At 36.7% G+C, this 26183-nt stretch overlaps 1 protein-coding gene across 7 annotated transcripts in view; it reads right to left on the minus strand.

Annotated features, from left to right (window-relative positions):
- The window catches only part of LOC146387443 (glutamate receptor-interacting protein 2-like), a 261545-nt gene that overhangs the window by 79769 nt on the left and 155593 nt on the right, over positions 1-26183 (minus strand). Inside the window, exon 1 of one of the 7 annotated variants that reach the window (XM_084929057.1) lies at positions 11659-12157. The exons of 5 other annotated variants lie outside the window; for them this stretch is intronic. In XM_084929057.1, coding sequence (XP_084785183.1) covers positions 11659-11704 — 46 coding nt within the window. In that variant the 5' untranslated portion in view covers positions 11705-12157. Of the gene's footprint in view, positions 1-11658; positions 12158-26183 lie in introns of those variants that run through there. One more of the 7 variants, XM_084929056.1, reaches the window with a different exon arrangement.

Raw genomic sequence — 26183 nt, forward strand, 5'->3', positions numbered from 1 at the left:
GAAGAATTGACCACCCACAGGGGCGAGTGGGGAATTTTTTTTTTTCATATATAATTCGTTTTTCCATTTTCACAAATAGTACATAATTACATAACATAATAAAGTGTACAGTTCAGGGCCATAAAAAAAAAACAAAAAAAAAAACTAACAAACCTCCCCCCTTTAGTTTAGATTGCGTATATATCTTATTTTATTTGACTTTGACCTTTGACTGTACTAGATATTATTTATATATTTTTTGTGTTTAAGAAATTGTTTTCTTTAAAAATGCAATTTCAATATGGGACGTACATACAATCAGAGGGTTTAGTTTGGGGTTAGTTTTACGGATTTTCTATGAAACAGCCAGAGGCAGACCCGGTTGATGCTGTCCCTCAACCTCCAAGATTCAGACCAAAAAGAACTTCCAATGTTCAATCTCCACTCATTGCTGCACAATAATCAGGTGAAATCTTCTTAAATTTATTTGACGACAACGTCCTAAAACGCTTTTTGCACAAATACAAATGCCCAGTGTCTTCTGGACATTCCAGTAACCAGTAGCTTTATATTCACAAAGAATTGGTTATCAGCAGGCAGCAGAAACACAAGACTCACCAGGTCTTCCAGCAGGAGCTCACACACCTCCTAGGTGTTCATTTTGTGCTAGGCCTGAGTCCATAAGTCAAGGACACTTTCCAGGAGATGTGAGAAATAGGCAGAGAGCAAGCATGGGAGGAAGTAGTACATTGTCTGCAAGAGAAGCACTCCTTGAAAGTGCCAGTAGTGCAATGTAGGCCTCTGCCTACAACTTGAAAGGAACTGCTTTCTGGTGTACCATTAGGGGCCGAAAACGCCTGGTCTTACTTAGAAAAAGAGACCCCCAAAGCGAATTATAGGGACAGAATTTGTCACTTAACTCATTGTTGTTAAGTGTTTTATAGTTCAAACTTAAAATTGTAATTCTAAAGCTTTTTTTTAATGTAGATTTTGAATGCCTTATTTATTAAAAACCTGTTAAATTTCAATTTTGTTTGTTGTATTTTTCTGTTAATAATCCCCAATTACACACTCATAGTATACAGAAAGGCAAAACAAGTACCAGATGTTGAAAGAAGTAGTAGTCCTGAAAAAAGGGGCAAAAGTGCATACTCGCAGCATATTTTTTGACACTTCTACAGCTAAAACAACAAAATAATTCCAGGGGTTAAAGGGTTAAACTTAAAAACACTGCAGTTTTAAATTAAGAAACCAATGAGCAGTTCATTTTGAAAGACCTGTGTTTTTTTTTCTCTGGTGAATATTTATCATTGCTCATTAACAAGACAAAAGTATTTTCTTTAATCCGATTACTCAATTAATCAATGTAATTGATCAATAGCTGCAGCTCTAATATATTTCTAAATATATATGCTATCCCCTAATTGGACTATTTGAATGAAGAATGGGAAACCCTTAAAACTGCATCTGCATTCACCACACATATGCATTGTTGTCCTCCAGCAGTGAGAGAGAGGTGGGAAAACAAGTTGTATTATAGTCTGAACTATAAACGAGCTGAAGGGGCCAATAGTGATTCAGTACAGTGAGTTCACTTTAGCAGTCCATTAATAAAGATATTTTTCCTTCAGGTACTGAATAGCGCACTAAGTGGTAATCACTTTAAATTAGGCAACTGGATTTTCAACAAATTTCATTACACTCACAGGCTCAAATTAATCAAAAGAATCAGCTATTACAGCTTGTGACATAAGTGACAGTAAGTGACAGTAAATCAAGAAAATAGTGAAAATTGAGATAGAGATAAAAATGAGACAGAGAGATAGAAGAGAGGAGGAGAGTGCAAATCAGCAGATTTCTGGCATCGCAACCTAGGAGTCAGGCGAGTCTGAAATGCAAATTAACCCCAAATCTGTTTTCTGCTCTTCCTCTATGGAATCACAGCTTTCTAGCGTGCCAGCTTCCCTACCTGTCAGTCCTCTCATAATTCACTCTTCATTCCTCCCTCTGCTCATCCTTTTTTATTGTGCCCCTTTTCCTCTCTCTCCTTTTGCAGTGCTCATGTTTCCAATTTAGGTTAAACCCAGAAGTAGCAATGTTTTTTCTAGGTGGATATTTTATGCAGAGAGCAATAATAACTTGAAGAAAGTTGTGTTTTAAATTAATCAGAAGTTTCTTTAAGTCTATTTTTCCACTAATGCTAGATGGCATATTTATTATCTCAGTATTATATTTGTATAGTATTCATATATTACTATTCTAAACTGCTCAAAATAACTCGATACAGATACTCAACTCCCAAGATCTTTCAGCATTTGTGTTTTATGCCTTCCAATCATTGTGGAAAAATGACAGGAATGCATCATTGGAAAACATATATAGTGACTATGGAAAAAAATAGAAATGTTGCTTGTTGACTTGCATGGAAGAAATAGTCACATTAGTCATATAATAGTCATATAGTCCTGTATTACGTAAAGGACTCTACAAGGGCGAGCCCAAATAGCAGATGAAAGCTTTTTTTATTTGTTTAAACAACCAAAACATGTTCCCATTCAACTTCTATGAAAATCACTGTCTTATTGCAAAAAAATGACAGATGAAAAAAAAACATAATATGTAATCTAATATATATAAAGGCAACACTAATTACATAAAATGTATATGTATATGAGCTTACTCTACAAATCTACCTATGAAGTTTTTTTTTTTTTCATCCTCCAAGGTCTCCAAGGTAAACTTGGTGTTAACCGTTGATGTTAGCATGAGCGACATCTCTAAATATGTTCAAAACATCAACTGTCTTACTCATGAGCAGTAATAAAAATGCCCCTGTCATTCATTCCCTCTTTTTCTACGTTCTTTTGAAATATTTCTGCCCATGGTCTCTTGCAACCACGCCTTGAAATAATGAGGCCATAGTATCAAAAGTGTGAAACCTCTGTCTTTGTTTCTCTTTGTCTCCCTCTTGCTGTCTCTTCCTCGTTTTTGCTTTGTTTGTAGGCTGTACAATTTTTTTTATTATTCTGTGGTGTTATTGTTGTCACTGGCAGCCAACTCAGGGAGCTGAGAAAGGCCAAACAACGGTTTTGAAAAGGTTTCTGAAAGTGCTTCTTGAAAACGTCAGCCCAGGCCCTTATCTGCCTTATACCACCAAACAACACTGGCACTTGTCAGTGCTTCATTCTTTACCCTAACATGCAACACAACCTGCCTGCCATTGGTACCTTTCATTTCTGTCTTATTTTGTTTTCCTTCCCTCTTTCTTGCTCTTTTATCTTGCTCATGTTCTCCAGACTAACAACCCCCCACCCCTCCCTTGGGTATTTAGACCCTTTTTTGGCATCACCCATTCTCTTCTATTTTACCCTCTATTCTATTGTCTTGGACCCTTATTTCTGTTTTTCTTTTCTTTATTTATCGCCTTTATTTCCTTTTTTGTTTCTCCCATCTCTCTTTTCTGGCCTCAGTTTTATTACCTTAATGTCTGCCATGTATCATGCTTTACTTTCTTTTTTCTTAGCACTTGTGTCCTGGTATCATGCACAAAACAGGCAAAACTACTGATATTAAAGAATAGAATAGAATAGAATAGAATAGAATAACCCTGTATTGTCATTGTACACGTACAACAAAATTGTGGAATTATGTATACATCAGAAATAGATACAGCTTTGTTTGTTTGTCCCTGAAGTGCAACCTGAAACTACTTCTCATCAAGTCTGCCAAGATTTGGGAACCGACAGTCCTTACACAGCTTGTTCCTGACAGATGGGTGGCATTTTGAAGTGGGGAAGCCATAGGATCCCTTAGTCAACTCTACTAATCATCAATAAAACATATTTTGGTGCGGGGAAAAAGAGTGAGAGTTCAGTAACCGTTAGACGTGTATTGTGTGCATGGCTAAAATGAAAACAGGCTAATCTAACAGTTTATTTCAGTCCTAATTGTAACCAGTGTGAAATTAAGATGTCCACAGTCAGTGTCTTTCGCACATATTCTAACTTATGCTGGGGTTTAAAAGATTGACTTTAGTAATCAGACAATGTTTCTTTGGGTTTCAATTAATAAACCTTTTAATATTTTGCTCACAAAACTACCATTTAGTTAATTTCACCTGATTACTTTATTTCTGTAAATATCCACCACCTTTAATGGAATACAGAAGAGAAAAATAAAGAGATCACAGGTTTTGACCTGCAGTGCAGTTTTGTTTTCAATATAAAAACTTAATGAGTTTAGAAGAAAACAGATAGATATCCATCTTCAAGGCACTGATCAGGCATGTACCTGAGATTGCATTAAATCACATTCAGTGTAAATATTTGACCTGAAATTTTTATTCAAATAAATAAAAATCAAATCATATGACAAAAAAAAAAATGCATGGATGTGGATGGATGTCACTGACTATTTATCTTAGATTCAATCTTCCAGTTACACCTGGATGGGATCTCCAGCTCCCACGACCAGCATGGTGCCACTGTGAGTGTGCTGAACAGCAGGTGAGTGCTCAGTGGAGGGTTCTGTCATTTCAGCTGCTTTTCAACAGACTTTCAACAGTTTCTGAGTATGACATTACTGAGCATATTCAATTTTTAGAATAACAAGACAATTTTAACAATTTCTCTGTCTGTCCTAATGACATGTGATGTGGTATGATGTAACCCTAAGCCTGTATGACACCGTCGTCAAGTCCGCATATGTGAAAGACTTTCAGCTCGTTTTGGAAAAACAAGTAAAAAAGTAATATGAAAATCAGAGGTTATCTGCTGCTTGGATAGTATACATTGGACACATGTTCCTAAATTTTATTTATAACAAAAGCCTATTAAAAGTTTCACTTGTTTATCAGTTTTACTTAATGCCTTTTAGTTTATAAGCATTTGCTGCAGAGATAAGTTTGAGTGTCAGAGAAGCCTAATTGTGACAAGAATGTGCTCATTTTGCAGTCTCACAAATACATCTTTTATATATTTTTTCTGTTCTTGCTATAGTGGAATATCATTTTGCACTAAACATCACTCATTGTTCCCTTTCACTCTCTACTTATCACCTTGTTCTGCATCTCTCCACGGTCTCTGTACCATTCTCTTAATCTTTTCTCATTGCACCAACGCCCTTCTTCCTCGACATCATAACCTTTTTTTCCACCCATCTCCCTGTCTCCCACATCTATGTCTGTCCCTTTCTAACTTTGCTCTTTGGATACTTACATGATGAATTATCAATTGTCATTTTCCCGTCTCATTTCCATTTCATTCCCTTCTGTGTCTCCCACATTCTTCTACAATCATTCCTTAATCTCACTCTCTTTTCTCACCTTATACCCTTTTTGCTCTGTCCTAGACTCAACAGAAAATTGATATCTTGTTCTAATACCCACATAAATCTACCAACCACAGGTTGTGGCCACACAACTTGTCTTGTAGGAAGCCATACTGTCTGGATTATATTTGTGGCAACATTTTTCTACTGTAAGAAGTGACTCATTTCAGTGAGACAGCGGAGGTGGGGTTTACATCCTGAGCCCTATGTGTGACTAATGACCTATTTAGTTCGAAGGACTCGTTCTTGCTGTCTTTTATTGTGTCTTCCTTGTACCTTTCTGGGGTGTTTTATGTCTCATTTCTCTTTTTATTGTTACACAGTCTCTTTTTGTGGCGTCTTCGACTGTTTCCATTTCTGCACTTGCCTTTTTCTCACCGTCTCCATTTTTTGCTGCACGTTTTCTCATCTTTCCTCTTCGCTCCTTCTCTGTTTCACTTACTGCCAGCTTCTTTCTCCATTTCCATCTTTTCTGCTATTTCACCAAATTCGTCTTTTCCCGACTCATCTCTGCCTCTGTTGCTTCACTCCCATTTCTCCTTCTCTCTTCTTCTCCTCATCTCTCACTCTCTCATGCTTTTCTCTCCCTGCTGGAGGTATAAATAGGACTCCTAATAAAGTGCTAATTAATCTCCGGTGACAAAATCAAAGAAAGCACATCTGCATTGCTGAGAGGCGCAACGGAGGGAGAGAGGGGGAAAGGAAAGGGGATAGACAGGAAGGAGGGGCGAGGCAGGAGAAAGGAGAGAAAACATGCTAATGAGAAATTAGATGTGGAAAGAATTAGAATACAAGGTGAGAGATCGAGAAACAGATTTAGGCTTTCAAGGTTTGGAACATCTTTTGGGAAGTTATAATTTAATCATGTAAATATAATATACAGCCTTGAGAATTTGAACTTCTGTATTCTTTGAAAAAGGAAAAACCAGCATCTGTGTTTCTATGTGTTTCTCAAATCAGGTTGGTATATTCAACTTTATCGATAATCATTTTTTGTTGACTGTTTAAGTGGTAATCAAACTAAATCCCAAACTTTACCCTAAATTTTTTTGACTGCGCTAAGTCTACATGGTAAATATCAACACGTAGGAGTCAGCAGGATGAAATATACAGAAGCATAACTGCTGACAAAATAAATGATGATAGCATTAGCAGTCAGTGACAGAATGAGGTAATATGTTAGAGCACAGGGGGTGCAATTATTTTAAAAGAGATGCAAATGGTGAGAAGATACTTCCCAGACCAGTCACTGAACAATATGATGGTAGTGACAGAGAACATTCAGAGCCGTCACAAGGATTTTTAAAAGGATGCAAAACGTGCAGCATAATTTGGAGACACATGACTCATCTATCAACTTTCATCAACTTTCATTTAGATTCAGCAAGCTAGCAACTCAGTACGGTCGTCAATCAGACAATTCTTTTAACTGTAATTAAAGTTCACCTCCTAACGATGTCTAATCATCATATTTCTATTGTCATTTCATTGCCTTAATGCATTCTTGGACTTGGCACAACATATTGTATTACTCATATTATATCAGAGCAATGAAAAAATGTTTATCACTGAGGGATGAAAAACTTCATATCATATACACCTCATGTACAAACAAAAAACCCTTCAATGACTTTAACTTAAAAAAATACATCATTGCAGCTATTATATATCTATATATATCTATATCTATCTATCTATCTATCTATCTATCTATCTATCTATCTATATATATATATATATATATATATATATATATATATATATATATATATATATATATATATATATATATATATATATAATGTCATTGTCATGTGTATTGATGTATTAAAGGGGAAAACAAGTGTCAGCCACCACAAACCACCAGGACATGTTCAACAGTGTTCTTGAAAAGATTTGGTCATTTGGTCTATTTCAAGCTTGAAATAGATTAAAAATCTCCAAAAGCTGATCGTTTGAGTTGAGATCAGGTGATGCTAAATCATCCTGGAAGAGGCTACTCCTCTCAGTATATCTCAATATATTTCACTATATGATGAAGTTTAACTTTGTATTATCTGTAGTTACCTTTCTTTTTAATGAAACAGACTGTCACAGCAAAATGACATTAAAATAATAAAAACTGTTTTTTCCTGTGAAAAAACAAATAAAATCAATAAAACTTTTAACTAAAACAGTTCACATGACAAAATTTTACATGACCGGGCTTTTGCACAGGCCTGATAAATGTGGAGGCTTAAGTCAGGCTGGGCAAATATAAGAAAAAGACTATATAAAACCTCATTTAAATTTCCAGATCATAAATCAAAAAGATTGAAACAGATGATCCACTGTGATGACACTAAAGGGACAAAAAGGCAAAAACAAGAAATGGCCTAATATACTCATTTTATTTCTGTTCTTTCTACATATTATAAAAAAAAGTATAATTCCTGTAATTGTTTTGACTAAGGATATAAAAAATTATTATTCTTTATTTGCAAAACAGACTACTTGAGAATAGTAGGGAATTATTGGAGAATATGGCACTTTTATAGATTCAAAAAATGAAGTGGACATATTCTTGAACATTTTTTCTTTCATTATTTAAAAATTTAAGAGTTCTTTAAACACTGTTTCCCATTTCTCTCATATATAAAGAGCAGAATGGCTTTATAAGTGTGATATATTTCCCTTTGGAATTTGCAGATATCCTGTTCAAACTTGGAGAAATGTCAGGCACGCTAGAAGTTCCCAGCCAACAGGCAACTTATCAGCAAAATAACCATGAGCTATCTGAAGAAATGATAATCAATTTTCAAAGCTACAGTTGTCCTTAGTTAGTTAGTCCCCGAAGATCATTGTGTAATGGGTGTGATGTGACTTCACAGGCAAACCTGAAGGTACTGATATCTTTGATATCTTTTTTATTCTGTCTATTTGGTCTCTTATCTTATTGGACGATGTTGTGTATATACGTTATGTTCACATATGTGTGCTTGTGTGTGAATGTGTACAGTTTTGTATATGTATGTGCATATTTGCATGTACATTATATGCTATATACTCTTACATGTCTTACAATTCTTTTTTAAAATGTTTTCTTTCTATTTTAATTCTTTTATTATATTATCCCTCTGTTCAGCACTTTGGCCGACACTTGATGTCTTTTAAATGTGCTATATAAATAAAGATGACTTGACTTGACTACTGGAATTACGAGACAGCAGTGAGACATTCTGGAGGAAAGAAAAAAAAGGAAATAACAGACAACCTGTAGCCCCTGCAGCACTACAACGCTGAGCTACATTGTGGACAAACACCAGATTTTGCATCAACAACTAGAGGGTCTTGGTTTTTTGAGAGTGAACAAAGGAACAGTTTTAACTTGGAGCAATATAGAAAGTGCAAGAGAAATAGGTTCCTTGTTTTGGCAGAGATACATCTTGCTAACCCACGACAACACAGAGAAGACGGTAATCTGATTTTTTTTTAATCCTGCCAGACAGGACAGCTCTGAATGCTCTGTTGTGCCAAACACATCTATAATAATAATAATAATAATAATCTGATTTTAATTCAGATCTCTGAGCTACAAACAGGGAAAAAAATATAAACGTTAATGGTTTTATGTGTTTAAACTGTTGTATTATACTTATTGATGTTTTATTTAAGAACATATGTAAGTTAAATTGTCCTGTAAACAGCAGATTCTTGAGTCCTTAGAGCATCTGTTACAAAGCATACTTTTTCAAGAAGATTTTTTTAATGTTTTCTTTTATGGTTCCGTTAAAAAAAATAAGTAAATAAATAAAAACAAACAAACAAATTATAGCCAATTAGGAACAAAAACATGCAGTGGTACTTTGCTCATATTCTTGCTGTACTATTGTGAAAAAAAGAATATTATGTCAGTTTTTAAACAATGAAAAAGCCTTTGGCAGTGCTGGTAATGAAACGCTGTTTCATTAGAATGTAGCTGAATCAAATCTTTAATGGGGGAGACTCTAAAACAGGAGGAGTTGTTTACCAACTAATGAGGCAACTGAACAATTAAAATTTTATGATACACTATATATAAATACTGATTATTGGCCCATTATGTTACTCTAGAAATTCCAGTTAAAGTCAGCAGTTGTCCAGTTTAAATCTTGCATGGGGCACAATATCTTATGTAAGGTTTAGCAGACAGAATTTAATTTTACATGCCTGCCTATGTTAGGGTCCCTGGGCCGTTGACCCAGTGTTTTGTGTTTTTGGTTCTTTGATTTTGTTATTTCATTATATTCTAGCTTTGCTTTATGGGTTTTAAGATTATTCTTAGTTTAGGTTCTCTGGGTGGGGTTTGGTTAGAGTTTTAGTGTTCTGGTTTTCTGTCTGTGTTCCATAGTTGCTGTCTCCCCTGTCTGCTGTATCCCCACGTCCAGTCAGTGTCTGTGTCTGCCCTGGTCCCACGTCTCTGTTCCCTTTGTTATAGTGCCTGCCTGTGAGTCTGTTATGTTCCTGTTTTACTTTGAAAGTCCATGTCTGATGTTAAGGTGTCTGGTTTTGCTTCCCCTTGTCTTGTTAGGCCTGATTTGCCCCAGCTGTGTTTTCCTCCTGTTACCCATTCCCTGATTGCTCCCTCTGTGTATTTAAGCCCTGTGTTTCTTTGTGTCTGTGTCGTGATCTACTCTCATTTATGCTGTGTGTTCTGGCTGCCTGGTCATGTACGTTTATTTGGATTTTTGTTACGTTTTGCCACTTTTTGCCATCCAGCAATAAAAGCTGAGTTTTGAGCTACTTTCCGCCTCTGAGTGTCTGCACTTTGGGTCCTTCTACTTCCACTCCTGCCTGCACACAGCCTTAACCTGACAGCCTAGCTTTGAAAAATGGCATGCGTCACTGATCTTTATTACAGATTTTTTCCAAACTGTTGGAGAGCATCCATCTAATTTAGTCATAGTGTATCTAACTTCAAAATATTAATATATGCAATCCTAATCTGTTAAATCTGGAGTATTTCATTTATTGTACTCTTTAAACTGTAGATATTGTGAGTGTGGAAGGCAGTTTAGACTGAGGAAACTGCTGCAGTAAAATATCAGATTTGTTTGCTACAAGTGTCACAGGCTAAACTCTGTTTTAGTTTAGATCAAAAAATAGGGAATATGATGATTTATATTTAAAACTGCGGTGCAGTAAAGCAACTTCGTCTTTCACTTCCGCTGGGTATTCAGATTGTTATTATTGTCATAATAACCCCAGGGTGAGGTGCAGTGCGCCCTGTCAGACCAATAGGCGGCGTTTTGTCCCCATTTGCTTCCCTTTCCACTGCGTCTTCAGACTTCACTTCAAAGCACTAGATTTCCAAATTCATAAATAAATCAGCAGTAGAGGGAGAAAAAAAGAAGGGGAAAAAAAACTGCATATCCCTCTCCTACCAACACAGACAGAAACGACTGGAGGAGCGTTGCATGCAGACGACTGAACCAACGATAGAAACCCCTGAAAGACGTAATAATATTGCTGCATCGGTGCAAAAACTGAAAAAAGCAGCACGAGAAAAACATCCCAGGAGGCCACTTTAAAACGAACTTTCAGTGCCACGCTGCATGAGGTGACAAATTAAGATCAAAGAAATATTATCCAAGCCTTAAACCCATCAAGTTAAAGTGCCTTGAAACTCAACACCGACTTACAGAATCTTAGAAATACTACATTACATCGATGAGAGCAAAATAAATAAATGAATAAAAAAGGCTATAATAAGTATATTATCACATCATATCTCAAAACTGATAACTATAGCTATCATAATGCTCCATCTGTTAGCGAGAAGTGACACGATGAATAAATAACTAACTTTAAATTAATTTTGTTTATATCTTTCTATGATCGATACAAATGCAAACAATACACAGTGAACCATTTACTACCACGAAGATCGAGATACCAAACTGTAAATTTATCGGCATGCTCAACAATTAAAGTCGGGTCACTTATTTGTTCATGTTTGTGGGAGGTGGAGGGTTGTTTTTAGATGTGATGATCTAACCAGTAACCCACAAGGCTAAAAGATCGCTCTCTCGGATTTAAAAATATTAATAATGACTGAATTCTATATGTTTCCTGTCTACAATAGCCGATAAAGGAACCACTAACGCCCATATAAAGTGAGAAATATGTGCCCAGTAGGGGAATATTGTGCTACTTGCATCAAGCAGCCTACAAGTCAGAGCAATCAAAATGTGATCGATGGCAACGGACGTGAGACGACAAAGTAGCCCCGGGCGGTCTGGGATCTTCAAGTTTGCAGAATGCGCAGAAGAGTGAACAAAAAGTCAAGCAATGAAGATTAATGAAATAAATATACATTTCTTTTTTTTTTACCTTTTTGCAGCAGTCTTCTCTTCAATATAGCCTGAAGAAAAAGCATTTTTCCCCACACCGGTTCCAGACTGGATGGGCAATTCTCTCCTCATGGAAGAGCAGAGGAGGAAGAGGAAGAGGGAGGCAGAACTTCAGTCTGCATGCACTCCCTCCTGCTCGCTCTCTTTTTCTTATCCTCCCCCTCTATCTCAAAGGGACCCCCCTCCCTGTTGACACCAGCTGAACTGTAGGCAGTGCGCGTGTTTTTAAATACTCCGCAGAAGAGAGGGGGGAAATTAAGAAGCCCTATCAATAATCGACTTTAATCAGGAGTGTTCTCACTCTGGTGCTTCTACCCTGGTTCTGTTCTGATAGAGCTCATCCGTGTTTTCCCATGTTCTCCTCCTCGTTTTCTTTATGCACTAATTCTCTCTATCTTCTTCTCTCCCTCTTTCAGTTTCTTTCCTGATTATGCAAAAAAATCGTAGCTCAAAGCCTTCGGGACTTTTGATGTCCTAGTTTTTTTTCTTCTTCTTCTTCTTATTTTTTCCACCCAAAGTGTGTGTCTAGTGGACTTGCATGTATAGCGAGTTTCTCTCTCTGTGTGTGTGTGTGTGTGTGTGTGTGTGTGTGTGTGTGTGTGCGTGCGTGCGTGTGTGCGTGTGTGCAAGAGAGAGGTGCCATGAAAAGTGCGGCCAAAAGATGAAAGCTTCTGCCACTGGAAGCCACCACATCATGCCTTATTTCTCGGCTCCCCTGTCGTCGGTGATCACAAGTTGGCCAGTGTCGCCTGAAGTGAAATGAAACTGAGGAACACTCTGTCCCTCCATACACAAATCTGCCCTATGTGTCCTTCTATATCATCCTGTTCAGCTTTTCACTTAGAGCAGAACAACATCCTGCGTGGAAACAGTACAGCAGGACCGCAGCCAAGTTTTGTGTACACTTGCTGTCGAAATCACACCTGAAAGTGCAAATTTGAGTATTGTGAACAGGTTGTTTAGATGGGGATGAACATATTTTCGAAATCGAGTTACAAATCGGAATTAGAACAATATTCAGTGAATGAAAAAATAAATGCTTGATTGTAAACTTGTAGCTTCATTGTGAAGATATTTTATCCACCTTTATATCCCGTGTATAGAAGCTGCAACACCTCTTTTACATAATCTTGAGGGTGTAACAGGTTTAGAGACCTGCAAACATTTGAACACTTCCTCACTATCCTGAATGTGAGAGTCAGCAATTTAACTTACCCTCTGTGTCCATATTTTTAAAACATATAGTGTATTGCCCCAAATACTTATATTTCACACAGCAGTGGAGTTTTCAAGATAACTTGTAATAAGGAGATTACGGTTTGGGTGGTATTCATCTAATGTGCACTGTATCCCCTTATGTATAAACAGAAAAAAATAACATACATGTATATTTTATGGTTTTAGACTCACACCTGCAGAGCAAACAACAGAACCTGCAACAACTCGCACAGCTGCGTTCAATCTCTGAGCCAGTCTTTCTGTGAGGCACAAGTTGATCTAGCTTTGACACACAAAGTGACAGTTAAAACATGGGCTGACAAACAGTTTGTGCATCTAGTTTACACCAATCTGTTGTTTCTGCGAGCAAACCACAGAGAAGTGTATTAATATGCGAAATGAGACACTGTGCCACCAAAAAATGTTAGCAGCTTGGAAAAGTCTGGGATTTGAGAACAAAGAAACAAAGTCAGCTGAATAGATTAGACATACGCTTAAAACTTGGTACTGTTTGTCTACAGTCAGAATGTGACATCAGCTTTTTTTTCACTTTGGTGTCACAAAGGGCTGAAACCTTTATATTCCAAGACATACTGTACATTTAGCAGAAAATAATAAGACAATAAGTCCTCACACACTAGACCCACTGTGTCTCTTTTTACATTTTTTTACTCAAGACTTTTTAAGTCTTGAGTAAAAGAGCTTACACAAGAGCACAAGAGCTTACAGCGGTGAACCTGGACAATCAGTAAGTACTGTATAGCTCTGTTGTAATTTCTGTGTACAATTCTGTCATTGAGCTCACAATAACGCACATTTATTAAATGCAGTTAAGCAGAACTCTAGAAAAAAGGAAAATCCTCCAAGCAGGTAAATAACAAAAATCTACTGTTCCACCACAATGCTGCCAAACAGGACATTGATTAAACAAGCAAATATTAAGCAAGTCAAATGAAAGCGCATAAATAAAACTATAGTCGACAGGCTTCTGACTCTCATAGATGGAGGCACAGTCACACTTGTCCAAAAACTGTCACAAAGAAAAGTTTTACAAGTTTCCGTCTTAGGAAGGAATCCTTTCATCTTTTCATATGTCAAGAGGATTCGTCAGATTGTTTTGATGAGACATACAGAATTGCATGAGTGACCGTCTATAAAAAATAAGATGCGTTAAAGGAATATAGATCCTTGGCTGCAAAATGGTAAAAAGCTTCAGATCCTCTGCAAAATGTTAAACAGTATTTCTACAACAATGAGGTGAGAGAAGCACAGATGTTGTTATACTGCCACTGCCACTGGTTCTGGTTCCAAATACTAGAACAACTAATGCCGCCTACTGTTATATCATACAGCTGTGAGAAGTGAAAATGGAAATTTGTGGAAAATTCTTTCTTCGTGCCACAGAAACAATGAAGAGCAGATACAGAAAATGCCATAATATCAAAATGGCACAGACAGAAGTGAGAGCGTGGAGGCTGGTAAGCAACATGGTTCTTAGAAGAGACCCCGGTCAGTAGTTGATTGAAATAACATTTAAACTGCTACCAAACACATGAATAAGGGCATCTTAACAATACAGTAAGTTTTACCAAAACCATTATATGCTTCACATAGTTGCAGTGATGTTGCATTAGGTTACACTAGATTGCCGGCATAACAACAGACATTAATGTTGCTGTGTCCATCCCCTGCAGACTGAGCATATTTTTGGCAGATTGACTAAATGGGAGAATTTTAAAAATCATCACTTATTCATCCTGTATGATGCAATAATTTCATTTAGTCTTCAGTGTATAGATAGCTCTTGTTTTTTTTTTTCATTTCAGTTCTTTTTTTTTTTTTTTAACTTGCAGTGACACAGTACCCAGGAAAGGAGTCAGAAAAGGTTTTGCTGTCTGAGGGGGAAAGTCTTTTCATCTTTTCCTTGGTTAACAGTGAATCATCTGACATGAGAGGTCCTTCGAGAGACAAAGAAAAGATGTAAAAGTCTCCTGGTGCTTGCACTTGCTGTACTTTTTTTTTATATATATATTTCATCCACAAGCACAGTGTATGACCTACAACTTCATACTAAAAACTGTCAGTTTTTACAGAAACCCAGCATATTTTAGCAATGGTTTAACCCAAAATTTGACCAGAAGAACTGTGATCTTAACTCACTTTATAAGGCATGTACTACCAAGTGAGTGTCTTTAATGGCTTAAAGAGGTATGGTGAACATACAGCCAGTTTTCAGTGTCAAAAGGTGGCTCTCTTTTTACCTGGTCAGCTCACAATAGGAATTTATGCTTAACACATAATGTGGTCTGGATCAAGTTACATTAAATCTTTTGGATTAATATTAATATAATTTATCTTCTGAAGGAATATGTTTTATACATGCAGCCTGCAGAGACACACTGCATCTGACTAATACCAACCAAGAAAGCTATACAGTAAAGTTATATTCACAGATGCAGCCTGCAGAGACACACTGCATCTGACTAATACCAACCAAGAAAGCTATACAGTAAAGTTATATTCACAGAAATATGTAAGCAATCAGTTGGTTATGTAGGAAACGGAATTTTACTTTTATCTGGACATAAGCTAAACTGATCATTAGGCTTTGGTTGTGTTTTAATGTATCAGTTTTAACGTTTGAGGGTACTAATATACAGCTGTCTCCAGTGCTGAGGGATAAACTAAATATATTTACTTGTGAAGTAAAATGTTCTCCTAGCATTGCTGTCTTGCCTTATTTACAGCACAAAAAATACAATTTGCCAAACATTTTTATTGCCAATTTTTTCACCATTTCTTTAATAGTGCCTACTGCGTACTTCACTTTCTGACTAACATAGACAGCAATAAAGTTCACTCACACACACCTATTATTTCTATCTGGGGGTTTTCAGTTTTGTTAAGCTGTTTTAACTTGTGTTCCCCATAAAGGTTGTGCAGACCACATGAACTTATGCTAAAACCTGGGCACTTCTCTTACTTGTCATATTAAGGAAATACTGATGAGCAGAGAAACACATGCACATACAAAACACAACAATACAAAATACACATATTGCTATTAATTTAAAAAAAAAACTGTCATATTTTATTTTTTTCACTCCCCTCCTGGGCTCTCTTTTTGCATTCAGACATCACTGTTCAGTCAGATAACTCACATTTGAAATGATTGATTACAACAGAATATATTTAGAACCTGGCATCTAGTTTCTGAGCTCATCCTTCCACACATATATGTTACATATAGAAGTTGGGGAATAATGGGTAAAGATTCCTCCCTGGAGCCTAGAGATGGAGTGGTGGAAATGGTGGAGGAATGGAAACAACAGGAAGCGATGCAACAGCAGTGACACTGACATGCCAGAGGGAGAGATGGGAAACTTTGCAGCATAAATAGACCATCAAATTGTTAGGGCGCGTTTGATACAAGGAGAAATGCATACTACACATGTAGGATGGAGGGGGTTACATGAAGGTAGCTAGTTCACGGGACTGACTGTATTTGTGAAGTAGTATAGCACAAAATCAAAATCAATAACGCTGGCCAAGTATGTGCATGTCAATCTGCTCATTCATCCTTGTCAAAACATTTAGTCTACAGCACCCACAATGCAACTCAAAGCTTGAAAAATTTAAGATTTTGCTGTGTATTATTTTTAGCATTCAAACATATTTTAGTAGAATAAACTCAAGGTGACATAACTTTATCAGCTCCCCTTAGACGTATGGAAAAGGAAGACAGGAAGCATGAGGTAGCGTGGGTTAGCGTGTTTCTGTAACAACTATATCAAAATGTGTAATTAGATACAAACCCATACAGATCAAACGTCCTGTTTTACATTTTAGACTATACCTTAGTTTCAGTAACATGGCTCATTTACTCTTTTGGATTAATTTCCCACATCTTTGGATGGTTGAAACACAAACACATGCACACACCTTCTGTCTTTCCCACTTATAATCAGCCTTTAGACTGGAGCAGACTAAGAGGCCAGCTAAACTATCATACCACTGACCCAATTTTCTGATACAAGGCTCTAACTCAGTTTGATATGGCTAAAACATTAGATCCAAGATGATATATAAAACAAGTGCTCCTCATGTTTATTTCATCCAGTCGAACACTTTTGTCTTTCCTCAAGGTTTTTCACACCAAGACAAAGTGAATAAGCATTAGGTAAATGCAAACATTTGCATAGAAACACAGGCTGCTGTGAGAGTTGGTCTAAAATTGTTTCCTATAGTTCACTTTTTACATTACATGCATTTGATGTTACAGAAAATATGCATTAAAAATTGATGCAAAAGGACAAAAGATGTGAGATGTGTGGCTTTTTAGCTGTTGTATGTTCTACAGTAGCTTGCATCAGCCAGCCTATAAAGTCTTCCGTTTCTGCTTTTTGGGGTCACTCAGGCTTTGATATAATATATAATTCTTGCTGAGGATGACAGCTATGCATGTCTTTCTTATGTGAGCAGGAACTGAATCAGATAAAGTTACAGCTGTAAACCAATGGCATATAAGTTATTAACCTTTAGTCTGCATGAACCACTGCTCTTAGATTTACAAATTCTGCAATTTGACCGTAGTGACACTTGGATTTATCCTCTTCACCTAATGGATTCTTAACCTTTACAGGATTGCATAAAGGCTTTGGTCTTCATGGTGTCAGTGAACTTCGTGTTGGCTGCCTTTACCTTTGATGGTGAACAAGTGCTGAACTCTTACTGTTAACTGAACTGTTACTGTTTTTGTACCCATTGAATCACACAGGACCATGAGTCATAACATGATTCAGAATAAGTGAGCAGCTGATGTGGAGGCAGTATTTTCTTTTCTTTTACACTTGCAAAGGTGCAAAGTTAACCTATTAGGACATCCTCTGGACTTTCAGTGTCTGTAGTATTTCTGCACAATGTAATCCAGTATTTCTTCATATGGTTTTATATCACCTCTCATGCCCTGTCATTTTTTCCCCATCAACCTTAGAGGTTTTCATAGCATGATGTATTCAAACTGAATCTAGCCACAGAACAGCTTCTTTTCCTCCAGCTTGAGCTAGATTGATTAACTCTGTCCCACCTGGTATGTCGGGTTGATTAAATCGAATGGCAGCTTCTATTGGAGATAGCAGTTGACAGGAGCAAAGTGTTTAACACACACACACACACACACACACACACACACACACACACACACACACACACACGCACACAAAGAGTTAAGGTAAATAGAACTAACTTATACTGACAGGTCCCAGCTACTGACAACTTCCTGTACAGCCACTCAGTCTGGCAGGAGTTTAATTTTATTCGACAATCAAGAACCCCTGGCGTAATCTAACAGGACAAGTGGGACTAAAGTCATAATCTAATTGGGCAGCTTCTCCTGATAGGCTGGAATGGCATTTCTGAAACATGCTCAAGGGATGTTTTTTATTCTGTAGGTCAAATAATAATAATAACTTCAGCGTATTACACACTGCTCAGAAAAAAAGAAAAAAAGGCATACTTTTTATTCAAAGCATAGCTTCAAATCAGTTACATTTCTGGGATATTGATCTGGTCAGTTAAGTAGCAGAGGGGTTAGTTGATCAGTTTCAGCTGCTTTAGTGTTTTTCACTAGTTTTGCATTTGGCTAGAGTCAGTGTCACTACTGGTAGCCTGAAGTGATACCTAGACCCTTCAGAGATTGCACAGGTAGTCCAGATCCTCCAGGATGAAAGATCAAAACAGGCAAGGATGTTTGCCGTGTCTCCCAGCACAATCTCAAGAGTTGTGTTTTCAAAGTGATCCTTTAATTGTTTTGAGCAGTGTATAATATTATACTTCAGTATATTTCTAACTAATTAGACTGCTCATTCTTGTATACTTTCGGTAAAGATATCATTTGTTTTGGAGTCAACTTAAAAGAAAGGCAGTTGTGAAATAGAAAAGTGAGATCAGAGGTCAAGTGTGACATGATATTTAGATGCAAACTATAATGTGATGTTTAGAATCCTCATATACCAGTGTTGTTTCCTAACTGTTGGCAATAAAAACAAGGATGTAGACATTTTATGAAATGTCTTTTATTTCATAAAATGAAATAACCACTAACCTCAACTTTAAAGATGAGGTTAGAGGTACAAAGTACATGATATTTAAAATCCCCATATATATTTCCATATACGCCTATATAGGCAGTATTGGCTGATTGTATGGTTTTCACATACGTTGGCAATTGTATTCTATTTATCAATTTTCCTCATTTTCTTGATGACGATGGTGGATGAACTCTCTGTGGAAGCAAACAGTCCTCCACAATTGCAATGTAACTGCAAATAACAAGAGGTTTAAGCAACAGGTTTACCACCAGTGTGGATGATTCTATAAATTATTTTCTTTAAAAACCAACAATTTTAAGATTTTTCCTTCTGCATTATGTAGAAGGTGAAAGTTTATGAAATATTATTTTTGCTATAGACAAGGCAATCTATGTCCTTACTGGCACTCAGTTTGAAACTGGATGTCAAGTGGAAAATCATCCAATATGAAAGTAATTTCGATATTTAGTTAGCTCCAACTTTAAGCAATACTTTGACTCTGGAGTATTATCCCTATTATTCTACACATATTAACCTGACCAGAAGTGAAGCATTGTGTTTTGGCTGTGTATGACAGGGAAGCTCAGCGTCAATGTTTTGTGAATTAAATTTGTTTCATTTAGAAAAATGTAACATACCTCTGAAATAATATCTTTATGCCAATTCTGGATGTAGGTCAGATGTCCGCCTTTACCCCTTCACTCACACCTTTATACATATTCTAACCAATTTCTATTCCAGCTAAATAGTTGTATATTAGCAAGTCCCAGTGACTGCACATCATACTGAAAATCTCAAAGACACTGATGGACGGATTGGGTGATACAAAGTTTGTCTTCGCTTCAACCTCAGCAGTCAAAGGCTCTAAAGACCACATGCTGCCTTTAAACAGCTACTGTACCATCTAAAAGATGTTAGAGCTGCAGCCAAGACTTCAGAAGACTGTGATTAACTCACAGAGTACATAAAAGATTAAAGATGTTAAATTATTCTTTCCTTGACTATTTCTTTATGTTCTTTGTGTTTCTCTTTCTCCATTTTTCTCCGACCATTATGTTTTTCCTTTTTTGATTGGCTTTGAGCTGGACATAATCCTCCACGCTATTCAAAATGGGCAAAATTACATACATTTTGCTGGGAAATCTGTATTTTAGACAAATTAGAATTGTTATTGTCTGTTAACTAGAAAGGATTCCAGTGACATGTGTCTAAAAAGTCAAAGTTTTTTTTTTTAAAGTTACATGTTGAGAGATTTCTGCTGTCTACCCATGTGAATAATGGATTAAAGATTTGCTGACTTAAAGGTGTGCTGCTGAAGAGATGAGTACTCTGAATCCAGTTATTCTGCAGCATATCAAATCTCCTATCAGGCCATGGCAGGGACACATGAATAATTTGAATAATTTTTCTTCGCCTGTTCCGATTTTAATCTACTTTTTCTTCTGCCCATTTCTTGCCTCTGTTTCAAGATACAAATACATACGCATGTGTCAAATTTAATCATAAAATGTTAAAAAATACAAAATAATAAAGATGGTAAATGAAATAATAATTCAAAAACAATAATAAAAGTAATAATAAGCTGTACTTATTCCAGATTATTTTGTTATGTTAAATGAAGTCAGTAAGTAGTAATGAAGTATTATCAGGAGTTATAGCACAGTGTACGAAAGATTTCTGTTGATATACACAGAAAATAAAAGAGTTGTATCATTTCCCTGGATTCTTGATTATGTCTTGATTTTTGTGTGTGTATAAAAAGCGACTTTATTTCTCCTGCTATGCATATCTATACATTTTCTGCTATTCATATGTTTAATGAAAAATTAATACTTGCATGCATGCAGGAAAAGTTCTGCCATAGTTAATAATGATACCATAGATGAAGACGCACACACCAATTTGCCTACGCATAAACATAAAAAATTCATAGTGAGTTCTGCTAGACCTAATTAGCATCATGGACACGCACTCAATAGATATGTCACAGTTCATGAAGCATTCTGGATGTGGTACATGGGGCTCTTAATTTGAGATTTTATTTAAATAAAAGGCAAACAAAAAGTGTTATAAAATATAATAACCTGCAAAATGATTTTGTTTCACTGTTCATTTATATATATTTTTTTAGAAAAATTCTGGCTGACATGCTGCATTACATGAACCTTCAGGTTTTTCTTTTTGCTTTTATCTGCTGTCCACAGCATCAAAGAATCTATTCTCCTGTTGTTGTTGAGAAACTCCAGTTTAATGCCTCTGTGCTGTCCTTCAGTCCAGCATTGCCCAGCTTTCCTAGTGGCCTGTGGGATCCCCGGGTAGTTGTAGCTATCCTCAATATCTGAAATGTTGCCTTTAGGTAGTGCAATTCCCTCAGTTTCGACTATCTTCTTCCTCTTTGTTACCATCCAAAAACACTTCTCCAGTTCAAATGACATTCCGATGTTATTGCTGTAGATCCTTGTGGTGTGAATCAGTGAATCGATGTCTTGTTCACTCTTTTTTTTTGGAGGACATCAAGCATACAGCTTGATGTCATCCATGTAGAGGAGGTGGCGATTGCTCTATTCCATTGCTGACACCCAGAAATCCCACAGTGGCTGGAAAAAGCTGGACTGAAAGACAGCACAGAGGCACTAATCATGGCAGCACAGGAACAAGCTCCAAGCACAATATCATAGAGACAAGTATGCACAATGCTAGATCCCAAGTGCAAACTATGCAAAGATGCCCCAGTCCAACACATAACAGCAAGGTGCAAGAAGCTAGCAGGCAGTGCATACATGAAATGCCATAAGTGGCCAGCATTGTATACAGTAACCTCTGTGCCAAGAATCGCCTGGAAGTCCCAAGGTCAAAATGGGACACGTCCCTGAGGGTGGTTAAGAATGACCGAGCTAATATCTTGTGGGACTTCCAGATACAGACAGACAAAGAGATGAATGCTAACCAGCTGGATATAGTAGTGGTGGACAAGCAAAGGAAGATGAACGTAGCAATAGGTGTAACTATACCAACTGATAGCGACATCAGGAAGAAAGAACATGAGAAGCTTGAGAAATACCAAGGGCTGAGAGAAGAACTTGAGAAGATGTACAGAGGATGCAGGCAACAGTGGTCCCAGTGGTAATCGGAGCATTCTGGATAAGTTTCTTAGATCTTTGCTCAGAAGAGCACAATCCTAGGAACAGCAAAGGTACTGTGCAGAGCCCTCAAGCTACCAGGCCTCTGGTAGAGAACTCGAGCTTAAAGGATAAATACCGCCTGCATGGGCGAGAAGGGATTTTTTTAATATATCCATCCATCCATTCTCTTCTGCTTATCCTTGTCAGGATCGTGGGGGAGCGGGAGCCTATCCCAGCTGTCTTAGGGTGAGAGGCTGAGTATACCCTGGACAGATTGCTGTCACAGCACTAACACATAGAGAAGACTACCATTCGCGCTCACATTCACACCTTTTTTCATATGTTTTTTTTTTTTTTTTACTTTCAACAAACAAAGAAGTAAAAATTGCGTTTTGTAATCAAAAAAAATCATGCTCTTAATAAGTGGATAAGTTCACTCAAATATATGATCAGTTACTACCTTTAAACAAGTTGCACTTTTGCAAATTCCCAACTGGGATAAAGGGGATCTAGAAACATGTGGGGAAAAGAGTAGCCTGAACACCACTCTAAATAAATATAAAAATAGATATAAAAATAAAAAATTCTTAATTAAACTGGTCTCCATTATTTGTATCCACATGCAATGACAGCCTTTAGAGAAAATTTCCTTAAAACGTACAGTCACAAGAAGTCTAAGTGGATATCTAAAACCTGATATACTGGTCTATGAAACAACAACAAAAAGAAGACAACGACAATAAACATACGTGAATGAAGCATAAATTGAATTAGAATTAATTGAAAACAATGGATCTGGCATGTCTGTAAAAAATGTAACAAAAGACATATTTTGGCAAGGTTAATTGTTTCTTTGTCTCACAGTATTGCTGTAATTAATTTTTAAAAACCTAGATGACCTTCTTCTTATTGACACTGTAAACGCCATTAAACTACATTAAACTAATGTGGAGTTGCAAATTACAATAGTCTGCGTTGCACTTTATGCAACACAGAATGCATCAGCTCGAGAAATCATGTGAACTGAAACAAACAGGGGTTTTCCACAGTGTTAACAGCTTCATCCATAATAAGCCATGAAGGGAAGCCATGCATGGTTGACTGTAGATGGTAGACACATCTATTTATTAAGCTAATATGGGGTGAGAGCATTCACTCGCATGAGTCTGTAAAAGAGTAAAGCTGACACTGTTTTTATCCTCAACATCACAGTTGCCTTTGTCTCCTCTAAGCAATATTTTGAGATAGCAACAGTTCTCTGGAACTATTCTAAAATGTCATTTTTTGACCTTCACATGATGAAGTGGAGCTCGGTATGAAAAGACCAAAGGGGGAAGTAAGGAAATATTAATGCATTATTCTTACAGCTGCAACGAAAAGACGTTAAAATGGATGGATTGGTCAATAAAACAGTTGAAACAGACTCTTGTTCATACTTTAATGAAGTACCAAATTTATCATCTTCCTTCCCATTTTGAAATTATATCTAATAGCAAAAGGTTAAACATTAAGTAGCAAAGCTATTGAAATGACAGTAAATTCTTATTGTAATGTTCTGAACAACACTGTATGATTTAATTAAAATGTGCCTTCTGAGAGTAAAAAACGTTCTCACTCACCCTGTCAAAGTAAAAATGTGATTTTTAAAGTGGAAGCTATTCATATGAAATTTCTTTTTCACTAAAGTGTGAAAAGTGCACTTACTCAAGTTGAATGATTAAATAGCTGAGGAATGTTTGGTAGTGATTTAAGGACTTCTTTGTCAAAATGACATTTTTAGAAGAACAGGTTGTAAGATGGCTTATTTGCCTAGGTTATATCTACTTGGATATACACCATATAGTTTTTTCACTACTTTAAGAGTTGACCATCCACTTTTACATTGTTGTAGAAAATGCTTCTTATGTGACTGGTCATATTTAATGCACTAAACAAAAATCTTATTCAAGAAAGAAAAAAATATCCATGAAAAATTACAATAACTGATGGATTTTGCATTTTTCTTACTAAAGTTCTCTGTCTAAACCACCTATTTATCTGTCTGTCTGTACATAATACATACAATGTGTGTGTGATGCCTAAAATGGACAAATATGGATAAAGTATGCAAGTTGTGTGCTGCTCACGGTGAAATTCTTCAATTCTTTATAGCCACTTTAGCAATAATGCAACATGCGTGGCTGGATAAGGTCATGTTCACAGTCAACTGTCTCGGTTCAGAAGAGAATGTCTACTTAGTAAAGATGTAAAGCTGCTTTGGGAAGCAAATTAGAACTCCTGAAATATCAAACAAGTCTTTCATAGCTTCTTAGTGCTGAATAAGTAAAGTGTCCACACAGAGAAATTGGATCTGCTGGAGTATGTTTGAAGTTTTGAAGTCACAGTGTGGCCCCCATGATCTTCCTCTCCCGATACAAAGAAGCAGGCTTACTGTTGGCTCAGCTCCATTCATGAGCCACAGAATTTGCAAATGAACGCTTGTGACTCATAGCCGCTTCCCCTAAAATACACCATGCATCTTTAAGTAAGGAGGGTATGAAACATTTTGTGAAATTCTCTGAATTTATGGCTGCTCTGTTGTTTCTTCTGGCTGTTTTCCAAAATCGTTTCAAAGCAGCAGGTCCATAATTTCCAAATTATCATAATTATACCAGTTGGAATTACTGTAATTATAGAATTATTGTAATTATTATTAGATTGAACATTTCCCCCGTTTACATAATGATTGTGTTAGTACTTGATTCAAAGACTGACAGCAACTTAATTGCTGCTGCTTGTCTCTCTCCTCTCATGTCCATGTCTTTTATTCTGACTTTCGTCATCCACTTTCATATGCAAGAATATCCATAACTCCTTAATTATCTTTCTTTCCCAACCCCTTTTCTCATTTTCTCACTTAATGATCACCCCTTCGCTCCTTCTCTATCTTTAGGTTTTAGAGCTTATCATCTTCTCCGTGGTGTTTCTTTCATTGTTATTTTTTTGTAATTATTTCCTGTCAAAACTATCTATCTATCCATCCATGTGTCCTCCCCCTCACTCTCTCGTTGCTCATCCATCTCTCACCTTCCTTTTCCCCTAATGAGCAAAATGTCGTCTGTTTCTGCTCCAGATATGTCAGAAATCTCTCCTGACAGAATCAAACATTCATCACAAACACATATATACACACACAGCAGACTGTGCTTCCCCTCAACTCTGAAGCTTCTGAGAATAGTTTGATCTTCTGATCGGGACTAACATAAGATTTTTTTCTGCTTTCCTTGTCTACTCCCTTTTGTCTGTATACACAGGTAATGGTATGTTTAAAATAACATATTTTGACCTTATGTTCTCTGAGGCAGTGCAACCGTTTCCACTGCAATTCAAACAAATGAGAATTTTGATCCATTTCATGCAAAACAATATGTGACAATGCTAGGAAAAAAACTTGCTTATATCATCTAACGTATGAAAGAAACAAAAAGCTAGGGAGTACAAAGTCAATCAATGCAGACATATATATATAAAATGCAAGACATGGGACACAGTTTGTAGTTTGCCAACTGTCAACGCTTTCCCAACACTAGATGAATGAATTCTACATGCCAAGGCAATATTATTACATCATACATTCATTTTGTTTGTTTTGACTGTAATGGTGGACTTTGCATGGACTTACTTTTTTTATTTCATCTTACTAAAAAGAAAGCACTGGATGTAAACCTTGTGTTCTTTCCTTCACATCAATAGAGAGGGAAGGTCAGAGTAATCTAAAGGCTTGCATGAAGCTAGTTTCTAGATGTGCTTTGAAAAGGGAGAACATGCTGAATCTTAACCAGGATTGGAAAATACATCCTGTCTAAGTTGATCAGTCACTCTTCCTGTGGTCCTCAGCTGATATCTCCATATGCTCTGTAGCCTTAATTTGTAATTAAATTTTTGAGCCACCCAAAGTCAGAATCCATATTCCTTCTAATCACAGCTGGATTTCTGCCTATGGGATGAGTTATTTGCTCAGCAGTAAGACCCTAGTCTTTGTGAGCCATACAAAAGGATTACAAAGCAATTCACAGTAGCAACATGTGAGACTACAG

The sequence above is a fragment of the Perissodus microlepis genome, chromosome 5, assembly GCF_051167445.1.
Source record: "Perissodus microlepis isolate ML-2025 ecotype Zambia chromosome 5, ASM5116744v1, whole genome shotgun sequence".
Classification (NCBI taxonomy): domain Eukaryota; kingdom Metazoa; phylum Chordata; class Actinopteri; order Cichliformes; family Cichlidae; genus Perissodus; species Perissodus microlepis.